This window comes from Asterias rubens, chromosome 1 (genome assembly GCF_902459465.1).
Source record: "Asterias rubens chromosome 1, eAstRub1.3, whole genome shotgun sequence".
Classification (NCBI taxonomy): Eukaryota; Metazoa; Echinodermata; class Asteroidea; order Forcipulatida; family Asteriidae; genus Asterias; species Asterias rubens.
The window spans coordinates 26,475,949-26,498,118 of record NC_047062.1 but is presented as its reverse complement, the minus strand read 5'-3'; the positions used below and the strand labels follow the sequence as shown (position 1 = coordinate 26,498,118).

Below are 22,170 nucleotides of genomic sequence, written 5' to 3'. Positions count from 1 at the left end.
ATGCTTTCTTTCCCACATAATGCAAAATTTACTGACCGTATACATTGACACTTCTTAGGTTAATAGTCGTAATGGTTGAGGTAATGGTTGTTTATATGAAACCCTACATCTTTAAAGCATATGAATCAAGTGACAAAACATGACTCTCTCAATTGCCACATGGTTTTTAATAGGCTGTGCAAAATGACATAATGTTAATTGATTCCGAACTGCGCCCTTGAATGAACACGCATTGTATGTATTGATTTCATTTTAAAATCAACTTGTCCCCTCGCTCAAACAATTTTTATAGATGCATTTACACGTAGCACCACTGACCGCTGGTAAAATTTGTATTTTGGAGATCAAAATGAGAATAGTTTTTTGTAGTAGTCTTCAATATGCTTTTCACTGACTTTGGCTGTAATAAAATACATTTTTGTCTGGAGCTTTGATACTGGGAGAACTTTAAAATCAGTGAGCTTTCAGATTTATACTTAGCTATTTTAGACTATTATTCTAGCAACTTTGGATAGTATTTAGTGTACTTAATCTCCCTGCTTTAAAAATCAAAACCACACAAACAGGCCTGCACACAAAATAATAAAAAACGTAGTGGTAACATCCCAGCAGGCTTAGTTCGAGTTGTGTGCATTTACAGTACGTGTGTCATTTTATTAGCTTCTTTCACTCTGAGGAAGCTTAATTTGTTTTCTAATTATGGACCTGAAGGCCAGTTAAATGTTAATCTTATTGAAGCTGCAGCTAAATATACATTTAAACCAACTCCTAAATATACATTTAGGATGCCTCCAGTGGTTGTCTGAAGGAGTTTAGTAGTTTAGTAAACTATAATGGTTTGCACAAGTGGCAATCCTCCTCTTCAGCTGATAACCATGCTGGATACAGCCTCTGTCAAACTTCATTCATCTTGTTTTTTTTATCAAGGAAGCGGAAAATTATAACCAACATGTTGAAGTTGTGAAAGTTAAATCATCAAATAGGATGCTTGATCGATAGACCAGAAGGGTCACACTGATGTTATTATGGTAGGGTTTCTTTGCAGCTTTTCATACCCTGGAAATCAGGAAAGCTTAGTTTTTGTTCTCAAAAGTACATGTGTACCCGGCATGCATGATTAAGAAGAGAAGAAAAGAGAAAGCTTTCTGATTTGTTTGTCTTGACAATGCTTTATAATTCACATCATATTTAGTCAATTCAGCAGTAGTACGTGGTGTTAAGTTCAAGGTATTCTGTGCAAAGCTGGTAAAAATGTTGACCAAGGAAAACATTTTTTGAAAGCACCATCAATGTAGGACAAAATTGTTTGTGATGTTTGTGATGTAATGTTTGTGATGCACATTGCTTTAACTTTTAACTTTATCCTCCACCAAACTTGAATCCTTGCTGTTGAACAGTTGATTTTTCAACAGCTGTAGACCACTTACATTTCTATTTATTGCATCCTGCTTATTGAATAGACATAGTGTGCACATTACACTGCATTGCATTTATTGGCTCTCATTTCAGGAATATGACAGCACAGCTGTGTTGTTATTAAAGGTTTTGAAAAATTTGCAGCCATTGATTTGTGTACCAAAACCTTAAAAAAAAAAACATTGAACATCTGATTAAGGTTAAAATCAAGTAAATTTTCCTAAAAAACCACAGGGAAACTGACTGGGTAAATTTTAAATGTTTTTGGATCAAAACAATTTACTGGAGCTGGATTTGAGCCAATGGCCTTCTACACCAACTGAGCTATCTGGCCCCATGTTGGCGGTCTCCCTATAATAATTTGGTCAATATCTTTGTTTAGGGTTGCCAGTCAGAAGCCTGTTCGTTGTCGTGTAGCCAGGGATCACACCCAAGTTTATGAATCGAACTGGGAAGTGGCAGCTAGGGGATCACCTTATAAGGGATGGCACTTGTTATTTCAGACACAAACACTCCCCAGGTTTTACTGTTGCAAGTTTGATATCCCATGCTCTTTTGAAATTCAAATAGGGTCTACAATATTTATAGTATGATGGAATGCAGAAGAGCCGTGTTTTCCACCCAAACTTGTGGAACAGTAAATGTTGTGGTTCAGCTCAGTCATCCATGTTTGCAGTTGAATTTACAAAAACTTTCCTACAAATAAATAATACATTCAAATATTTTGAAACGAAACTGTGAAGCTTTTCAATACCTAAAAGTACATTTCTGTCTAAAGTACAACCGGCTAAAGAAAAACGTCAAGCAGGCTCACAATGAATTGAGCTTATTAATGTTAACCACCCATCGATCATTTTTGTTGTTGTATTGAAATATATTTTCAACATTTGTACTGGAAGTAAGATTGTCAAACAGCACAGGAAGTGAGAGTAAACTGTGAACAAAAAAGGCAACAAACATGCCTATTCAAAGATAATTCTTTACTCTAGATCAATGTAAACTCTCCTCCAAAAGTATTTAAAAAAATGTATGTATTTGTAAACTTGACCTTAGATATGGCGGGTCTGCATTTTAAAGGCCAAATGATTTTCCATTTTGAAATGTCGTTGATGTTGTTTTGCACTGGAAATGTTCTGTTCAGTGGTGTTGCTGATCTGTAGACTTATCCAAAATTCAATGCTGTGGTGTAGGCCTACACCACACAGAAATGGGCAGTCTATCCCTTCCGGTCTGACTTCGGGGACATAATAAATGAGTTGAAAGGAAACAAAAGTTAGTGTCAGACACTTGTTCCATGGTCAGAAACTTGTTCCATGGTCAGACCATGGAACAAGGACTCTATGGTCAGACTACGTGATACAGAACCTATTGACTTTAACTTATAAGAGGTTCATCCACTTCACCAGGCCTGGAATTTCACCTTTGAAAGGGCAAGGCCTATTCCCTTTTGCAAAGAGCACTTCCATTGGAAAATCTTAAATTGAATGGGAAACTTTTGAAGGGGCACCAAGGTCAAGACCGCCTGCATGTTATTTCAGGCCTGAGTGTCTAATTGAGACCAACTCTGCAGTTAACCCACACTTTTCCTAGCCACCACATCCCTTTTAATAATGTGTGTTTGCTCCTTCCCATTTGTGTTGATTAAAATCCAAACTGGCACAACAATTCATCCCAAAGCACCACACCCTTGCAATGCTGTGTGTACAGTGTATGTATATATGTACCTCCTTCCTGAACCCTTTACGTTTTATCATTTAAAAATAAAACCCAACTTGTATTTAAAGACCTGCTTGAACGAAAATGTCAAGTCGTAAACTTTGCTGAAATTCACTTAAAATGTTTTCAAAGAATAGGGAAATCGAGTCATATGACTATAAAAAGATTTCAATTGTGTAAAAAAACAATCATTTTGAATGCCCTTATCCAGGGCTTTTCTGAGAGATTTGCGAAAAGCCCTGTTTCGTAATCACTCTCAAAACGTCATCTCTGGGAGCTCTAATTTGTAAAGCCGCTTTGTTGCAGCGTTGAGGCATAACAAAGCAAGCTCCCAGAGATGACGTCAGCGGCATTGTCCTTTGACGCGCGCTCTCAGCGGCAGAAGTGTTTTTAGTTTTCCAAACCTTTCGGTTGGGGCCTGATTTTTTTATCGATAATTACGAAAAATTCAGAAGTGTGCACATGTCAAAATTACATTAAAATGGTGAACAAGTGCATTATAAACAAGTTATAATACAATTTCCTTTGAAAACATTCCGCTCAGGTAGCTGTTTAAACAATCCATCTCCCCATCCCAACACCACACCCATCCCAACACCACACCCATCCAATGTTGAGTTGAGACTAGCAATGTTAAACATTGTGACCCAAATCTTTCTCTGTGTAAACCTGAGGGGGGTATACTGTGCCTCATAGCTCAGTTGGTAGAGCATCTGCCCGGATATCGGGCGGCTTGGGTTAAAGTTCCAATGAGGACCATTGATTTTTCTCAGTCTCAGCCCATGTTTGGTTACATGTATAATTCACTTCTATGGTTGGGTGTTGTGGCAGAGTGGATAAGAGCATCAGACTCAAGTTCTGGTGGAACCCCGGTCATGACACTTGTGTCCTTGAGCAAGTAAGACACTTGCTTCTCTCCACCCAGGGGTAAAATGGGTAGCTGTGATGAGGGCAGAAATGGTTTATGTGAATGATTAGTTTGGAGCGTGGTAACTCGCATAAAGCGCTAGCAAAATAAAATACTAATATGACTATTACGGTGATTAGGCATCCAGGGCTGTATGTTTTGTTTTTGAAAGGGCAAGGGCACCAAGGCATTTTCTTCTTGGTAAAGGGCACCCTATGATGAAATTGCAAATTTCTGCTGTAGCGTTTCGAGGGCACCAAGGCAACTTCCAGGGGACACGGAGGCAATCGCCTTCGTTGCCTCCATGAAGTATCAGGCCTGGGCATCAAAACAAATGTTGTGTCTGTGACACATAACAACAAAGACCCCATAAACCTCTCCCTCCACTTCTCCACCTCCCCATCACACAATATCTTGCACAAGAGGATGGAGACCAACCACCATGTCACCTCTCCTCCCAGGAGATTCTCTGCATTTAGCCCCCATCAGGAACCCTACCCTATATTAACAGCTAAAACAGGTGGCAGGGAAGCTTTCCCAATTAAAAAGGGGTGGAAGAATCATTCAGATTCCCCTGCAAATCCCCAAGTGCTCACCAAGGAAGTTGGTCGTTAGTTCAATTTCAAACCGGATCATTTTTTCATCGAGTGACCCAATTAAAGTTCCTACATGAATTATTATGTATAATTTGTGTCAATGTCAAAGAGATCAAGGTGACTAGTTGAGATTTGAAATGTTGTACCCCCCCTCTCTAGAGGAAGGCAAGCCTTGCAGTGATAAAGCTCACAAACATGTCAGAAATTTCATCTATATAGTATAAGTCCTTTAAACTATGTTTTTTAAAAATCAATACTAACTGTCAATGTTTATTACTTTAGACTATGGCTTACAAACAGCACATCTTCAATGTTATTTAAAAACAAATTCTCTTATTATTATTTAGTTGAGAAGTTGTTAGAAGTGGCAATTGCTAATATAGTACTCTTCGCTATAAATGCTAAAAAATAGTGAAGCTAAGTTCCCGGATCTCAGACAAATGTGCCAAAATTCACCTGATATAGCCACATGATGTTCAAGTTTTACGTGAACTGGCAGGTTGGTCTGCCAACGATTTTGTGATCACGTAATTGTCATTAATGTGGAGTACTACTGGAATGCATTCATCTGATAGTTAAAAAATAAGGCCTTTTTGCAAATAAAACACGTCAATCTGATTATAACGCGCTCAAAACTGAAACCAATTGTTAGATTTTGACTCGGTGTTTTCCCTGATTCCTGCACAAAAACACCACAAATTGTAGAAAACTGTGAACTACATGAAGTGTTAGACAACATTTGAAGCCTCCATACTTTTTCCTCATCAGTTTGTTTGACAAAGATGGTTTCCAATGCTTAATAATTTAGTGTGTTGAAAGACGTTCAAGAAGGTCTATAAAAAAAAATCACCCGCTCAATATGAAGTTGTAGGCCCTACTATTGCTTTGAAAATAATTGTTATCTTAGGACACAGTGTGGGCCAGTCTGTAATAAACGCTTTTCTCCTAGATTGGCCTTGAGAGGCAGAAAAGACCTACCCCTGTCGATAATGCTTCCCTGCTGGTTTGACTTTGATTGGTTTGTTGTTCAATTTTACAGATGGAAGAACTACAGGAGAAGGTCAAGGAGTCTAATGGAAGGGCTGAAAAAGCAGAAAAAGAGGTAGGTTCAATTCTGTACAGGGAGATAGGAGTTAAAAACACACATCAATGATGGGAACAATTCTTCGTCTGTAGCCTGGATTTCACTTCAGGTCCCGAACTTCATCTTTGAGAGGGCAAGGCTGTGCTCGTTTTTACTAAAGTCACTCCTGTTGGAAAATCTTTGGCCAAAACAAGGGTAATGCTGTTTAAGGTTGCCTGTGAACTTAACCTGCCTGTTTTGGGGCCTGGAATTTCATTATTTAGAGGGCATGGCCATTCTCGTTTTGCAAAGGTCACTCCTCTTGAAAAATTGTTAAAGCAATTTGGGAAACTTTTCAAGGGGCATCATTGCCAAAACAAGGGCAATCTGTTCAAGAAACCCAATTCCTGGCATGGAATTTTTTTCATTCAGAGGGCAGGTCCTTTTTTATTTATGCAAAGAGCACTTCCATTGGAAAATCTTAAAGTTTAGGGGAAACTTTTGAAGGATAACCAGTGGCCAAGACTAGGGCAACCAGTGGCCTTGGGCTCCATGTAATTACTGGCCTCTCAGTCTCTACTTAACATACCTATTTCCTAGCCTGGATTTGTTTCTTTTAGAGGGCAGGTTTTCATTTTTGCACTTTCATTTGAATATCTTAAAGTTTATGGGAAACTTTTGAAGTGTAACCAATGGCCTCGACCTCAGTGTAAATAATGGCCTGCATTTTAAAGACATTTTTTGGATGTCAGTTAGTACAGTATCGGACTGTAACTATTATGTGTGGGATGCATTTCCCGCCCAATTGAAATCATATTGCCAGCCCCAGCATAAACTTCCACGTAGGTTCTAACTCTTTTGAACATTATCACCCTCAGTGCCACAGGCAGCCATCGTATTACCTCTACAGTCACTCACCCCGGATAGGGATGTGCTGAAAAACAATGCTGATTGGCTCTCAAAGTGACTGATTTACGTGCCTGCTTGTTACAAATTTGGGAGCATGTGGTGCTAGTAGGACACTTTGTATGAAATACAAGTAATTTGATGGGATTCAGAGTGCTAACAATGTGTAAAAGGTGAAGCTATGAAACAACAGAGCCCTGAAAACAAATAGCATTATATTGAAAGTTTTAGGCCTAGATGTACATCATGACTATACATGTTTACTTTTAAAGTTTGTAAGTTTAAAGAACACTTGTTTTTTTTTTGAAACATGGTCGCAGTTTAATTAAGCTATTATGAATGAAAGAGAGCATAATAAAGTTCAGAAGACGATCAGAGATTGAAACCAACGGTTGGTTTTAGAACCACCCCAACTCATTAGAGATGGTCATTACATGGTGTTACCCCAAACCTTTCCATATCGTATTTCCACCATGCTAAGTTTAGGAGCATGGTCGCAGTTTAATAAAGCTATGAATGAAAGAGAGCATAATGTTCATTTGTTGGAATTGTTGAGACCAAATAATGCTCCACCCTTTTTTGAAAAATGAAAACAACTTCTGTGATCTGTTTTTTCCAACCCTTTTGAAAGTGTGTGTAATGGTGTGTAACCGTAGTAGTGTATATAGCCTTGATGTACGGACTTGAACCTCCCTACATGCACTTTGTTCAAATGAGAATACAAGGAGTAAAAACTGGAAGGTTACAATTAAGAGTCTGGATTTCATTGGAGTGTACACAAAAGGGGCTTTGCTTTGTGTTAAGTCTGCATGTTTAAATGTGATGTCTACATGTACATACCTTGATACCGTTTTCAAGATTGGCTTTTGTGGATTTGGTAGGATTAGGTACTTTGATTGTCAACATAAGCCAACCTACATTTATCTCTGTTACATAAAACATGAAAGTAATGGTTTTGGCCTTGACTTGAAAGGCTTTTTCTTTAGCTTTAAATGTTCCATAGAGAAAGGACCTCTATGGTTTAACTTGGAGTGTACTTTTTAAAGTAAAATCACCATACATTGTGGCTGGCCTTTCAGCGTGAGCTAGTCCTTAATCAAATAAATAGCAATGCATGACATGTCATGAGGCAGAAAGATTTGCATAATTCAGCGTGGAGGAGTGCTGTGATGGACTGGGCGAATGCTAAACAGCGTGTGAACTGAACGATTAAATATAGATGTCACTCGAGGGCATAGTCTTCTATCTATTTTGCAATCCAAATGAAAACAAGAGGAGTTGATAACTGATGGGAGCGGTTAGAATCAAGGCATGTATAGGTCAGGAACCTGAGGGCTGGATTGGCTGTAACAATACACAAGCATGTCCAGCAGGAACTGTTCTTTGTTCTTGATGCCTTTGTTCAAATGTGCGGAATAGGCATCTATATAATGAACAAGTACACTTGACATTTTATTTCAGTTGATTGAAAATATGAATGTGGAGAATCATTTAGTTAAATGGACTGTTTAAAATGGATTGATTTTACCAGAAAAATTTAAATTCTCTGTCTCTGGGGCTGTGGGCCTGCTATTTGGATACATTATAAAACTTATTTTGCCAAACTGGACAATGAAATTGGACACTGAGCATAGGTCATAGAAACTTTCTTTGTCACCATAACAGATTTGCAGAATGGAGTGGTGATAAAAACCTATATTGCACGGCTAATATCACTACTTGTGTATTCTGTGCTCACGCGCCAAACTGTTTGAATATAAATTTGTTATCACACGCGCGCTCGTGGAAATACGGAAAATATAGCGCGTCTGCGTCCCATATCCAACTCGGCCGTGTTGGATATGGGATGCAGAAGTTCTATATTTTTCCGTATTCCACTCGTGCTTGTGTGATAACTTATAATATAATGATCAAGTGTGAAGCTTTTAAAAATTGTTTACAGGAATTTACGAGCATTCCTTATTTCTGCCAAATTTGGAGTTCCTAACAATTTCAGTAACCAATATCCTGGTTTATCCATTCATGGAGCAAAGTCAAAGGTTTCTGTACTAAAGCATGGTATAAAAGTGCACAGTTTCAACTCTTGGAAAATCCATTAGAATGACTAACTGTTGAGAGAGATCTCTCCATGAGGTACTCAGTCTTCCTGCTTTTTTAAATCACTGATGTTTACAATACATAGTGTGTTGAACCTGTTTTCTAAAGAGCTAGACTTGTGTCAAGTTCTGTCAATTTCTGTGTGCGTTCTTCATGAATTCTTGTTGCATTTGGGTCGTTGACCCCTGGATGAAACTTTAACAATTAAACCATTTCGTTCTGTGGCCTAACAATAACTATCTTGGGACTAATATTCTTTATATTGGTCCTAAACATCAAGTGAAAGCATTTTGACAAAAAAATCCCATTACTGCTTGCATGTCATGTTTACCGAGCAATTCATTTGTCTGTCCACTAATTGACATGATTGTAATTCCTTGATTTACTGTTGATTGGACCTTTTTAATTTAAAGATTGACTAATGTGTCTAATGGATGTTTTGAGATGGTAATTCTTGTACACTGTGCGTGTAGTGTAGGTTTTTATGAAGTGGCTTTGTGATGAGAGCCACTGCAGCAGTCTAATGTGACACACCACTGCAGTTGCCACAGAGACTCCAGTCTTTTGTCTGACACGCAGCTCCCTGATCAATAGGCATCCAATATAAAGCCTGAAGCGAATTGTGATTGCAACGACAACGGCTTCCTGGCCTGTAAGGTCTAGGGGCTCTTCCCGTCCCCGCAGACACAATCAACGAGAGAGTCTCTCTCACGCTGGAGCTACGATTGAACAATGGAGCGACAACGTAGGTCCTCGCTCACTTATTGGATCATCATGTGCTGCGTATGTTTGATGAACGTGTTGATATTGAAAATTATGCGAAATGTGCGAAATTATTTTGAGACGCTTGACTTGACGCGTGGGAATACGTCATGCTGTGTGTAGTAAAAAAAGACCTGGCAAATGGCTAGCTGTTGTAGTACACTGAATTGTGAATCTTAGTTTTTAAAACAAAGTCTTTAGTTGTGTATGGTTGGTTAGGTTAATATTGTTTGTTTAGCATTGTTTTAGGATTCTGTCTTTTTATGGTCCAAATGAAAAACCAAATTGTATGGTTATTGTACATTTTTTTTTTCTTTTGAAGGGTGAATGAATTCCTATCTTTTTAAAACACAGCAAACAGCCGACTTAGTTAGTCATTGTTTTTTTAATCCTAAAAAATATGGGTATTATTATGTTCAGAGATTTTATACAAAGTCTTATCAGGCTAAATTTGATCAAAACAAGCAATGGTTAATTGTGTGGTCTTCAAACATTATTTATTTGACTTTGACAGTACACTCGGACGAACAAATATCAGTTGAAAGATTGAAAATAAATAGTTTACTTAAAGTGCAGTATCATCTATAATACATACAAACCATCACACTGTGACCATCCATGGATATTTAGGGAGTCATTTCAGTCTGTCATAACGCCCTAAAGTTGGAAGGAACTTTCAGTGTTCCATAATCCAGATTGCCACTAGACTGCTAGCCCGGGACGCTCCAGATTTACAGCCGGGCTACTCATTTTCCCCATTTGATAGCCCGGTGGGCTAGTGGAAAAATAATTGCAAAAATCAACATTACACACAATAATGAACTGTGCTGATGGTATTGTAAAATGAATGCCTTCAGCGACCAACTCGTGCCATGACTCAAGACATAATGTGTTTTTTGGGCTACGAAAATTTCGTCAGGGCTACTAAAAATTCTGGGTTAATAGAATCTATTGCATACAATACTTGTTGTACGTGTACAGTCTGTCAGATATCATTTAGTTGTGAATGTACTTGTATGTACACAAGTAGAACCAGCCCAAAGAATTTAATAACCCGCCTCCGACCCCAAACCCACAAAACCGGAAAAGCTAAATTGTGTAAGTACACAGAGTACTGACTCTTTAGGTTTATTTGCCTGTTGACCTATTTATAGAACTTGAGGTAAACAACAAAAGGCATGGTAGTATTTTTCTAGAAAGGACAACCTTGGGACCAGGATTCCCCCAATTTACAACACAAGTCACAGCCAACCTTTTTATTGCATGGATTAAAGGTTTGTCCAGTTTACTTTATTTTGTTTGACCTGACTCTCTTTCAGGCAGGTACGCTCTTACTTTAAAGGCACAGGACTCAATTGGTAATTACTCAAAATAAGTGTTAGCATAAAAACTTACTTGGTAATGAGAAATGGAGAGCTGTTGAAAGTATAAAACACTGTGAGAAAAGTCTCCCTCTGAAGAAACATAGTTTTTGAGAAAGAAGTAACTTCTCACTTAAATATTTGAATTGAATTCGAGACTCAGCTGAGGTCTCGAATTCAAGCGACAGGGGTGTCTTTTCTTCCATTATTTTCTCGCAACTTCGACGACCAATTGAATTAAATTTAATGCATATGTTGGGATACACTAAGTGAGAATACTGGTCTTTGACAATTATCAAAGGTGTCCAGTTCCTTTAAGCGACAATTGAATCAAACTCGTTTTAAAAAGTTCATATTGAAATCACAGATTTTGTTAATTTGTAAAGCAGCCGTGTTACTCTGTATGGAGTATTTCTCAACTTGCATTTTTTACTGAGTGTCCTGAATGTAACTGTCAGCAATGCATTGTATAATGTAATTGTTACAAACACGTACATATCATTTCTTTGAAAGGGTCTCTGAATTGTATTGTTATAAAAAAAGTCCCAACCCCCTCCTTTTCTTAGCTCATTTTCATTGGTCGCTTAAGCATCAAAAGTCCAAAATATCTCTAAAAAGGTATGTTGGAGCAAAAGATCATTACTTTGTTCATTGTTGACAAGTTTTTAAACTGTTAATAATTCAATTGTCCAGCCACATTCCACTCCCCATACATGTACGAACATGTACGAGTATTTTGCATTGCACACCTTTGATAATTGTCAAAGACCAACAGTATTCTCACTCGGTGTATCCCAACATATACATACAATATACAAATATGTGAATTTTTACTCAAATGCTCAAACATTTACTCAAAATAATGAAAGAAAAACGCCCTTGTTGCACAAATGTGTGTGCTTTCAAACACATAATAAAAGGCTTCAGAAATTACCTTTTTCTATGTTACTTCTATGTTACTTCAGGTGCAGCCGTTTCTCACAATGTATTAAATACTATCAACAGCTCTCCATTGACAAGTTACCAAGTTAGTTTTTATGCTAACAATAATAGTGTCCATGGACAGTGCCTTTAAACTGGAGTACATTGCAGAATGGTAGAAAACAAGATGTAAGGAGTTTCAAAGTGCGACATTATGGGGTTGGGGGAAATGCTTTTTGATTATCTTATGAGAAGAAACGGAAAAACAGCTGATGTGATTGAAGAAGGGACAATGAAGACAATGGATGAGAGACCTGTGCATATCCCATGAAAATACCCAGAAAAGACGCCTTTAAGGAGGTGCCAAAATCACTAACTATTTATTTGTAAAGAAACAAAATTGATGATATCTTTAACAGAATAGTGTCAATTAGTCAGAGGGGTGTCTGTGTGTCTTTTGGTGCTCTGTTCTAAATTTAGACACCCTATTTTATCTGTTATGTAAATGTATTGTACGAGAACAATTTTGACATCAAGTTTTTAAATTTCCAGCAAATTTTGACACCCTTTTAGAAGATATTTTACAGGTTAAGGACTTTTAAAGCTGATTTGTCCATCCATAAAAGTAATAAAAAAAACTTGTTCACTAGTAGGAGTGTTATCAAAATGTTGAAATTGAGCTGTGGTTCTTATCATTGTTTATTTATAAGATTGGTCTGCATTGGATAATGCACACTAATCATAGCAGTCTGTCTAGTGGTCTAATTGCATACATTCATCATCAAGGTTCAAGCTTATGGGATGACTAATGATGAATGTGACAACTAACTGTGATCATCAGCAAATTGCTGCAATCAGTAAGGTCATTGACTGAGTGTTTATAAAACCATGATAAAACCATGAGTGGAGGAAGTCCCAGCCATTGATACTGCCCCACATTCTCTTTGTTCCCATCACTTGAAGGGTGGGTTGCGTTACACCATAGAGCAAGGTATACCATCTTGGTAATTGCCAAGACAAGGAAAAAGAAAGAAATTAATCTGAAAGAGCTTTCCACAGATGGCGGACGGGATGGTTTCAGATTTCTGAAGAAGTTATTTCTTTGAGGGGAATGTAGCTGTGGAAATGGATCCCCAGACGCTCATATCTCATCCAGGCGTGTACTTCATTTTTTTGTAAGGGCAAGACAATTTTTTCTTTATACATGTAGTTCATGAAAGACACCTCTATATTATGAGGGAAATAGAAATTTGCACTTGAACATTTCTAAGGGCACCACACTGGATTCTGTCGGTAAGGGGCACTTCTATGAGGAAAGTGTAAATTTCTATTGGAACTTTGTAAAGGGCACCACAGCAAAAGCACAGGGCATCATGGCAATTGCTGTAGGTGTTGTGGGTGATTTGGAGGCCTGTACACTGATGTAAAACCATCTCATTATCTTGAAACTGTTTCTACAAGAGATCTGGAGCCGGTTTCACAAAGAGCTTAGATCTATCTTCACTGCAAATCAGTCGTAGTTGCTAAGCAAATCATTATGGTAATATTGACAATTTGTCTTGCGATGAATTTTATTGCTTTGTGAAATCGGCCCATGCAGTCACCAACCTGTATGTACACAAAGATCATGGCAACTTTTTCATGGAAACTTGTTTAAGGGGTACTACTAAGGCAATGACTGTAACTTTATAGGAATAATGGTGGAGGCAATGGCCGCTTGTTTCCTCCATGAAGGTCATGGCCTGAATCCCACATGACTTATTTACATGTAACCATGCAATTTCCCCCTCCTCCCCCTTACCTGTCTGTCCAGTTTAACAAGCAAATTTGCTAATGGCATGTGTTTGTCAGTAGTTTGTCGCACAATCAGGAAGAAAACTCCAAGCCCGTCAAGACTCCTGATGAGCATTAGCAGGATACAGGCAAACTATGAACCATGTATCACATCTAACCAAAATGGACATATCTGACGAGACTTATTAATAAAGCAAACTTAACACAAACCAAAGAGAGTTTGTGTTGAGGAAACCGAATATACCTCGACCTTAGTGCATAGGTTGACTTCCAAACTACTAGTTGGTACATAGGAGAGTTTAAAGGAACATTACAGAATTGGTTTTTGCTAACAAAACAGTTGCTGACAGTGTAAGCATGTTATCTACCATATATACATAAACTGACAAACCTGTAGAAGTTTGAGATCAATCGGCCAATTGGGTCAAGAGAGAATAGTGAAAAACCGATTACACATTTTGCATTGCATCGATGCCAAAATAAAAAAATGAATGAAACGCTCACTGAGCGATAAACTCCAAACGCGAAGTTAGATTATTTATTTCTCATCAAATAATTTATGACATTTCAGACAGAAGTATTTTAAGGGATGTTTTCAACTATCATCATCATTAGACCGTGTGAGTTTTATGTAAATCTGTGATCTTAACAATTTTTGTTTCTTACCAATACTGTAACATTCCTTTAAAGGAGAGGTACAGGTACAATGATGGTGACATTCGGTTTAAAAAGGTTTGTTTAAAAGTTTTGACTTCTGAATTGTAATGCAGTTCAAGATGAAACCAAGAAGTCTATGGGAATTAGCTGTTGCAAACTGCTTACTACCCAAAATGACCCATGTGGTTTGATCCAACTCACCTGGCATCATCAATAACTCTTAAATTTGTTCCATTTTGGGATTGAGTTTCCCTCTGTTTTACACTGTGAAGTACACATTCAAGCCAAGGTGAAGTGCACACATTTATATGCACTCACCATGCAATTTGACTCACAAAATGGTAGATGGTAGCTACTTGTGACGTCAGTGCAAGTGGTCAGTACATGTAAATTCAAATCACTCTCAAATGTATTTTCTCCAGAAGACGATCAGAGCATACTGATTGAAACGTCGAGTTGAAACCACTAGTTCTTTTCAGAACCACCCCAACTCATTCAGAGATAGTCATTATGGTGGAGGTGCTTCCTACACTGGAGGTGTTTCCTACACAACCCTTATATCTGCCCGCGGCCAGGCCAGGTTTCTCAGTAATTTGCTAGTGTTTTTACAAGAAAGTAACAATAAATTAGCCCACAAGTTACTGTTGCTTATTTTAATTACCACAACCAAAGTGTACAAAATCTGTGCCCAAAACATTATTCCCCCTGATGATGGCTTTAAAAACTGTCTGCCATAACCAGCCCCTACCCCTTTAAAGATGCTATGTCAGATTTTTGGCTGATTTGACTTAAACATTTTGATTTAAAATTCAATAGGTATTTTGATTAGGGTTGAGAAAGTTGCAAGTTTTCATTTGAGCCATTGCACGCTTTCATTTGAGCCATTGCACGAAAAAGTCCGCCAATTATTAGTAGCAGTGAAATAAAGTGCTCAAAATTAGTTTTTGCTGGAATCCCGACAATATATCACAGGACCAATTCTAATGTGTTTTATAAGAAACCTTTTAAATTTTTGACATGGTTCCTGACCATTAAAAGTTAAAGTTAAACTTTTTTTCGTTAGAGCGGGTGATACTCTTTGAAATAGCATTCACTCAAAAAAATCTATTTCTTAATGTTTTGGGCCAAAAATCTGACATAGCATCTTTAACGATGATCTAACACTGACTTCTGACAGACACTATATGTCTGTCAGAATTAAACTCCATCTAAAAGTAAAAGAGTTTTTGAACATAATGTATTTTTTCCCTTATCACCAGGAAATTATTCACTGTAGATAGTTATCACTGTGTGATGAAAGAGTGTAATATATTGTACTGTACCTGTTGTTTATCATCTAGAAAAACAGAAACAACAATATGAACAGCGTACATTTACATGTCCTTAAGTACTGTTCAAATTATAATGATGAAGTGTAGTACTTGTTGTTTTCTTAATGGCTGGTTTTAGTCCCCCGGCTCTGAAGTAGCCATCTGTTCGCAAATTTTAACGAAAGAGCATCTTAATTTAGACTACTTGTAGTTTCTGTGTTTTATGTGAGAGTGAAGCTGGTATTTGAGCAGGTGCTCATTTGAAAATTGGGACTCGTTGTGCAATTTGCAAGTTTGTTTTCTTCATGCGTTAAAGGCAGTGGACACTATTGGTAATTACTCAAAATAATTATCAGCATAAAACCTCACTTGGTAACAAGTAATGGGGAGAGGTTGATAGCATAAAACATTGTGAGAAACGGCTCCCTCTGAAAGCACATAGTTTTCGAGAAAGAAGTAATTTTCCACGAATTTGATTTCGAGACCGCAGATTTAGAATTTGAGGTCTCGAAATCAAGCATCTAAAAGCACACAACTTCGTGTGACAAGGGTGTTTTTTTCTTGCATAGTTATCTCGCAACTCCGACGACCAATCGAGCTCAAATTTTCACAGGTTTGTTATTTTATGCATATGTTGATATAAGTGAGAAGACTGGTCTTTGACAATTACCAATAGTGTCGTCCACTGTCTTTAAAGCAATGTGGGACCAAAGTGGTCCCAATGTGCGAATAGGTGAGAGGCTTGCACGGTCTATTGGTTGTAATCTAGAGATTATTTTCTGTTTTTAGACACTAAATCTTTACTTATCGTAAGGAGGTAGACATTGAAGAATCTTGTTCCTTGAACCTCATTTGTAAAAGTGGAATGCCGTTTCCAATGGCACAATACATAATTGTTTTTTAAATAAACACCAGCCAAACCAACCTTTGAGAATATTATAAATTTGGTCACATTTTAGAGGGAAATCTTGAAAATGGGATGGTGAGCCTGTTTACAGATTACTGGCTAATTACAATTTACAATTGTGGCAATCAAAATAAGTAACACTTATTTGCAGGGTTTCAAAATGCTAACTTCCTCGTTGTGACAGTATTTCAGATGTGCCAAGGATTGTACAGGATGAACTCTATGATCAGTGAGCTTGCAGATTGTCAATTTTTATTTAGGCAGGAGTGGTTCATCCAACATTCAGCACTATTTTTGCATCGAGTCTTTTTATTGCTGAATTAACCATCCTGTTATTGGTGTGTTCCCTAAAGAAAGCAAACTCACACCACAATGTACCTCTGTTGCGGCATTAAAAAGTGCAGTTGTGTACACGCATTACAAAGGATTCCAAGATTGACGCTAAAACTTAATGACATTTGCCTTTTGTGACTTTTGGATTTGACAGAAAATAGTATTAACCCTTTTGTAGTGCTATTAAGCTTGTACAGTTCCTGTCCTTGCCTCGGGAACCATTCCAAAGTGATGGTAGTTTGCCCTAAGGTTTTCTCTTTACTAATAAGCCAGAAGAATGGCTTATCATAGTCTGCCAGCTTTTGCACTCTGTTCATACCAATTATAAGGTTTCCTTGCAGCATTTAGAAGCCATCATACAGACAGTAGCTCGCACAGACATAGCTTGAGAAGCTTGAACTAAACCAGTCTGACCACTTCTTGGAAACAATTTTGACCAATTTTAAAGGATTTGGGTACTTTTTGTATGACAAAACACAATGTCCACGGATTTACATTAAACTTTCACTGTTTAAAGATAATGATAGATATCTTAAAATATTAGTTGCTGAGGTGCTGTAGTTTTTGAGAAATGAGTAAAACAATGTCATGAAAATACGTTTTTACATGCTAATATTTTTGAGATGACAATTATTTTCATGTCATTGTTTTACTCATTTCTCAAAAACTACAGCACCTCAGTAAGTAATGTTTGCAGGGAAGCCTTTTACTATCATTATCTTCAAACTATGTGAGTTTAATGTAAATCTGTGGACATTGTGATTTTTTGTCCAACAAAAAGTCCAACAAAAAGTACCTAGATATAAGGTGTTTACAAAACACAGCTGGCATTTGGCCACTGGTGATCTACAGAAAGACATTGTATTGACCAAAATCCCATTGTTTTCTCAAGAGCTTGTGGACATCTGTATGACTGTTTGCAATTTGTAACCATTCAAGAATACATTGTACATGTGCCACCCACAGATGTATTGATTTAAAGCTGTGACATCAGTCATTTTAATTAATGCTGAACCATTAGTCATGTTGTTATTCAGAGCCAATCTTACAAGAATTAACACCCTTCCGCCAATCTGGGAATTTCACTCTGTAAAATCCAATCAACTATGCTGAACAAGACACACCATAATGTTTCCCTTGTTTGTATGGACATCAAATCCCCAAATAATTGGCTTAGGTCTGGGGGCAAATCGTTAGTTTGTGTCAAAGTTGCGGCCAAGCCTTCTGATTATTGCAACCATATAATTTCAGTTGTCTAATGTTAAACTTTAATTGGATTAATAAACACTGTGTGGTGATGAAGGTGTATCTGACAGTAGTCATGGTGTATCTATATCATCAGCTATTGGTAGCGTAATTCAAGCAGGCGAATGGAGGATTGATTCTGTACACAGTGAGATGTCAATGATGCAATGAGACCCATGACATAAGAGCCACATGAGTCATCTGTATACATTCAAGGAAACACTATTTATTACACCTCTCTGTAAATGAAGAAATTAAGTGCTGCTGGTCTGTTTCATTTCCTCACAGTTTGCAGCTCATCTGTCAGTTTCCAGACTTCAATTATTGCTTGGGGTTGAGGAGGAGGGGGGGGGGGCTGATGAAGATGACCAATGCACCTTGGGTGTTCATCAATCAAAATATGATCGTTATTAGAACAGAAGTAACTGAATTTTCTAATTCATTAGTGATAGTGTCATAATGAAGGGTGTATAGACATCTTTGCATTATGAATTACAGATGGTGCAAAATATGTTTTAAACATTTTCAGATTGTCACGAGAATTTGTTGTATTGATTATCAACAATTTAGACACAGTAGAAATTGTTATATAAATACAGGAAAAACCAACATTATGCTGAGCTGTGTAGAAGCTTGGATAGGAACTGTGCAAATGGTGCATTATGCAATTTTTACAAAATACCTTGAGGAATGCGGGCCTACATGCAACTCCTGTCACCCCATTCACATTCAGTCTCCCGACCTCATCCCATGCCCCAAAGGAGGGGAAAGAAATAAAGACAGACAACACAAAAACAAAACAAAACAGAGTAAGATAAAATGACCCATCCCCCTTTCTTGTATTGAGTACAAATCACTAAAATTGCATGGAAATGCAGTATCATGTACATTGTATATTATATTGCTCTAAAAGGCAGCTAGCATCCTGCAGTCTTTTTGTTCATCCTCCCTGTCTTGCACCTACATGTATGAAGATACTTAACTACAAAACAATTGAACCAGAAATTGTTATTATCTTTTTTGAACCTCATTCTTGAAATAGTTACATCAAGCCATTTTTTTGCATCTTGACAGTAGACATGACAATGTATGTTTCCCTGGTGCTTTAAAAAAAATGTCAAAGCATCAAAATTGCATTTTGAAGAGGAATTTGTGAGGTGTTTACTTTTCTCCTGTATCAGATTTGAAGAACCTGTCACACTCATAAAGACAGCCAATATTAACACAGTGGTTGACGGATGAACTCAAAATGAACCCTTCACTGTATCTGTGCAACTTGCCACTTTTCATCCTCCATGGGAAATGACGGGCGAGTCGCCATGGTTATTGTTTAAGTTTGGTTTGAAACCGTGTTTGTTTTTTGATCAGAAATGAATGTTTTTACACTCTTTAGTAATGCCTCAAGAATTCCAGAATAGGTTTCTGGGGGAAGCAATGACTTTCTTTGTATTCTGGAAGCTGTTATGTATCGCTTAGAAATTGGAAACGGAATATGAAATAGATCATCATCAGCTCTAGTTTTATTTGAACTAAACTAACAAAGTGATGTAGACTGGTTTTGTTGATGGGATTGTTGCAAGAGCAGAAGTAACAAATATGGATAATTGAGTGTGTAGTGAAACAACCTTACAAAATTAATGAAGAAACTACCCCCCAAAATATGTGAATTTAATTTAATAAAATGTTTTTTCTTGTACACACATTCTATTTTTGTCATCCCTGCAGAGACACCTTTTGTTCTTTCCTTTGTCCCATATACTTTGTACACAGAATTCCTTGTGAATTACCCCAGTCTTTAGACTTCCCCTATGGAGTCATTTCCTGTGGTGTTTTGTCCTCGGTCTCCATAAGGTAGTGAATAAAAACACCCTTTCTTGGGCTGCATCCTCAAGCAATCCAGTTTAGAATTATTAGATGTTTTGGACTCGTTGAGTCCAGGACGGCTGATCAAGATGTGTGGTTGTGACCCATTGGAACCCTTCTCTTGGTAAATGTTGACCCAGCGATTGATAGAGTTTAAAACCAAAGTAAAACCAACCTTGGTATGAATGCTCCAGATAATGTAATCGCAACCCAGCTTAAATCATGTACATAGTATACATACATTGTACATGTACATGATATTATTAAGAGCAAAACAATGACATTCTGCTTTCAAAGGACTTCCAACTTCTTTGTCACAGATGCCCATTAGTATTTCTTTCACAAGTCAATAGGAGACCCAAGAGAGGCTATAGACGATGTGACCTATGTTTACATTCAAACCGCCCTCTGTTGACAAAATACTATATACGTCATGTTTCGCCGGGCACTGAGTTGCGTAGTCATAGTAAGATTGCGTACACTTTCTAGCTGGCTGCCAAAACACAAAGGTTTTGCCCGGCGGTATGCGCGCGAATCATGTTATGGTTTTCGTGTGACGTCAGAGGTCACATCCTCTATAGACATTCCTATAAAGCAGCAAATGTTTCTGCATCTTCCCTTGTGGTCTAATTAATACCTAATACAATCTGAATCATTAATCACAAAACAAACACTTAAAGGTCTGACTAAATGACTAATGGTGAGAGGTGAGGGAAAAAGGTTTGTGTGAAAGATTGACTCTTAAAATTGATTAGTAGTTTTTTGTTCTATGTTTACCGGGGTGATTAGACCACCCAAGGTAATTACAGATTTGCATATAACTGTCATGACCATACAGACATCAATTAAAACCATCACTGTGATTATGAAATGGTGAGACTTAATTAGTGCCTAATGTTTCTTGGTAGCAGCACTAAATACCATCATTACTGCAGTGGTAATTACGATGTGATCCCGAATGATGTGTGCAAAAATTAGCCCAAATGCTGTACCACCACAGTCATAGCGCCATTTTGAGCTGTCACCAAGCATCTTCTTCAGCTGACAGATTAATAACCTAGATTCCTTCATATCATTTTATTTCCAAGAACATTGATTGAATTGTTGTAAATGTGGATACATGAAGGCCTAAAGCAAAACCAGTTTACCAGTGCAGTCCTCAGTCCAACAGAATAAAAAAAAAAAAAACATGCAGTTGGATTTTGATGGATTTGGGGCTACTGTTTTTTTTTTTAACTTGCAAATTTGTACAAGTAACAAAATATTTACATCTTATACTGCATAATGTATTTTGCAAGAAGAAATAAGGTTCTAGAAATTAGCTTGCTGAGCATAACAAGTTTGCTGATTACCAAAAGCATGGCTACCAGGTTACTGTACTGGATAAGTTGCAGCTGCTGTCCTGTTACTTTTTTACTCTGTGAAATAAGTTTAAGTGTTATTTTCCGCTTAATGGCTTGATGAATTAGGTCCAGTGGTTTTACCAAGTCGATGTAGATTGTGTGCCTTTGATGATGAAGTTTTGAGATCTGTAAAATATGGTGACAGTTAACAGACATCCTGAGGAACTCTTTGCTTGTCACTTTGTAGAGAAACCTTTTATTTTATTTTAAAAGGATCTAAGGTAATCCAGGTTGATAACAATAACAATAGTAGGTTATATCACACCCGTAAGGGGCGTTATCACACACTTAAGGGGTGTATCAAAGTGCTCGTTATTATTTCCTGCAAGGTATGTTGAGCTACGATTTGAAGTATGAGACCTATTCCTTTAAAGGGAAGGTACACGCTTGGTGATTACTCAAAACAAATTTATGGTTAAAAACCGACCTGGTAACTAGTATTGGAGAGCTATTGATAGTATAAAACATTGTTGGAAATGACTCCCTCTCTGAAGTAACGTATTTAAAAAAACAAAGATAATTTCTCACTATTAATATTCAAAGACTTTTATTCATATCTGAAAGCACACAAATTTTTCCAACGAGGGTGTTTTTTCTTTCATCATTTTATCCCAACTCTGATGACCAATTCAGCTCAAATTTTCACAGGTTTTTCTTAGTTTATGTGTATGTTGAGATACACCAAGTGAGAACACTGGTCTTTGACAATTACCAATCGCGTACCTTCCCTTTAAAGCGCAGTGTAATGATTTACAAGGTTCTGTGGCACAATATGCAGCCGATCCATTGTCACATTAAAACAAATCCATTAGAAACAACTTAACAAGTATTATATGCCTACCATGATTTTGCTTCACAGCAACAGTGGCATCATCATATCTGTGACTGTATAAAGGTACATTACATGTATAAG

At 37.4% G+C, this 22,170-nt stretch overlaps 1 protein-coding gene across 3 annotated transcripts in view; it reads left to right on the top strand.

Moving 5' to 3' along the window:
- LOC117296879 (pleckstrin homology domain-containing family H member 1-like) overlaps positions 1 to 22,170 on the top strand; it is a 92,428-nt gene that overhangs the window by 8,562 nt on the left and 61,696 nt on the right. For all 3 annotated transcript variants that reach the window (XM_033779997.1, XM_033779989.1, XM_033779980.1), the window contains exon 3: positions 5,675 to 5,737. In XM_033779997.1, the coding sequence (XP_033635888.1) occupies positions 5,675 to 5,737 (63 nt within the window). The remainder of the gene's footprint in view (positions 1 to 5,674; positions 5,738 to 22,170) is intronic.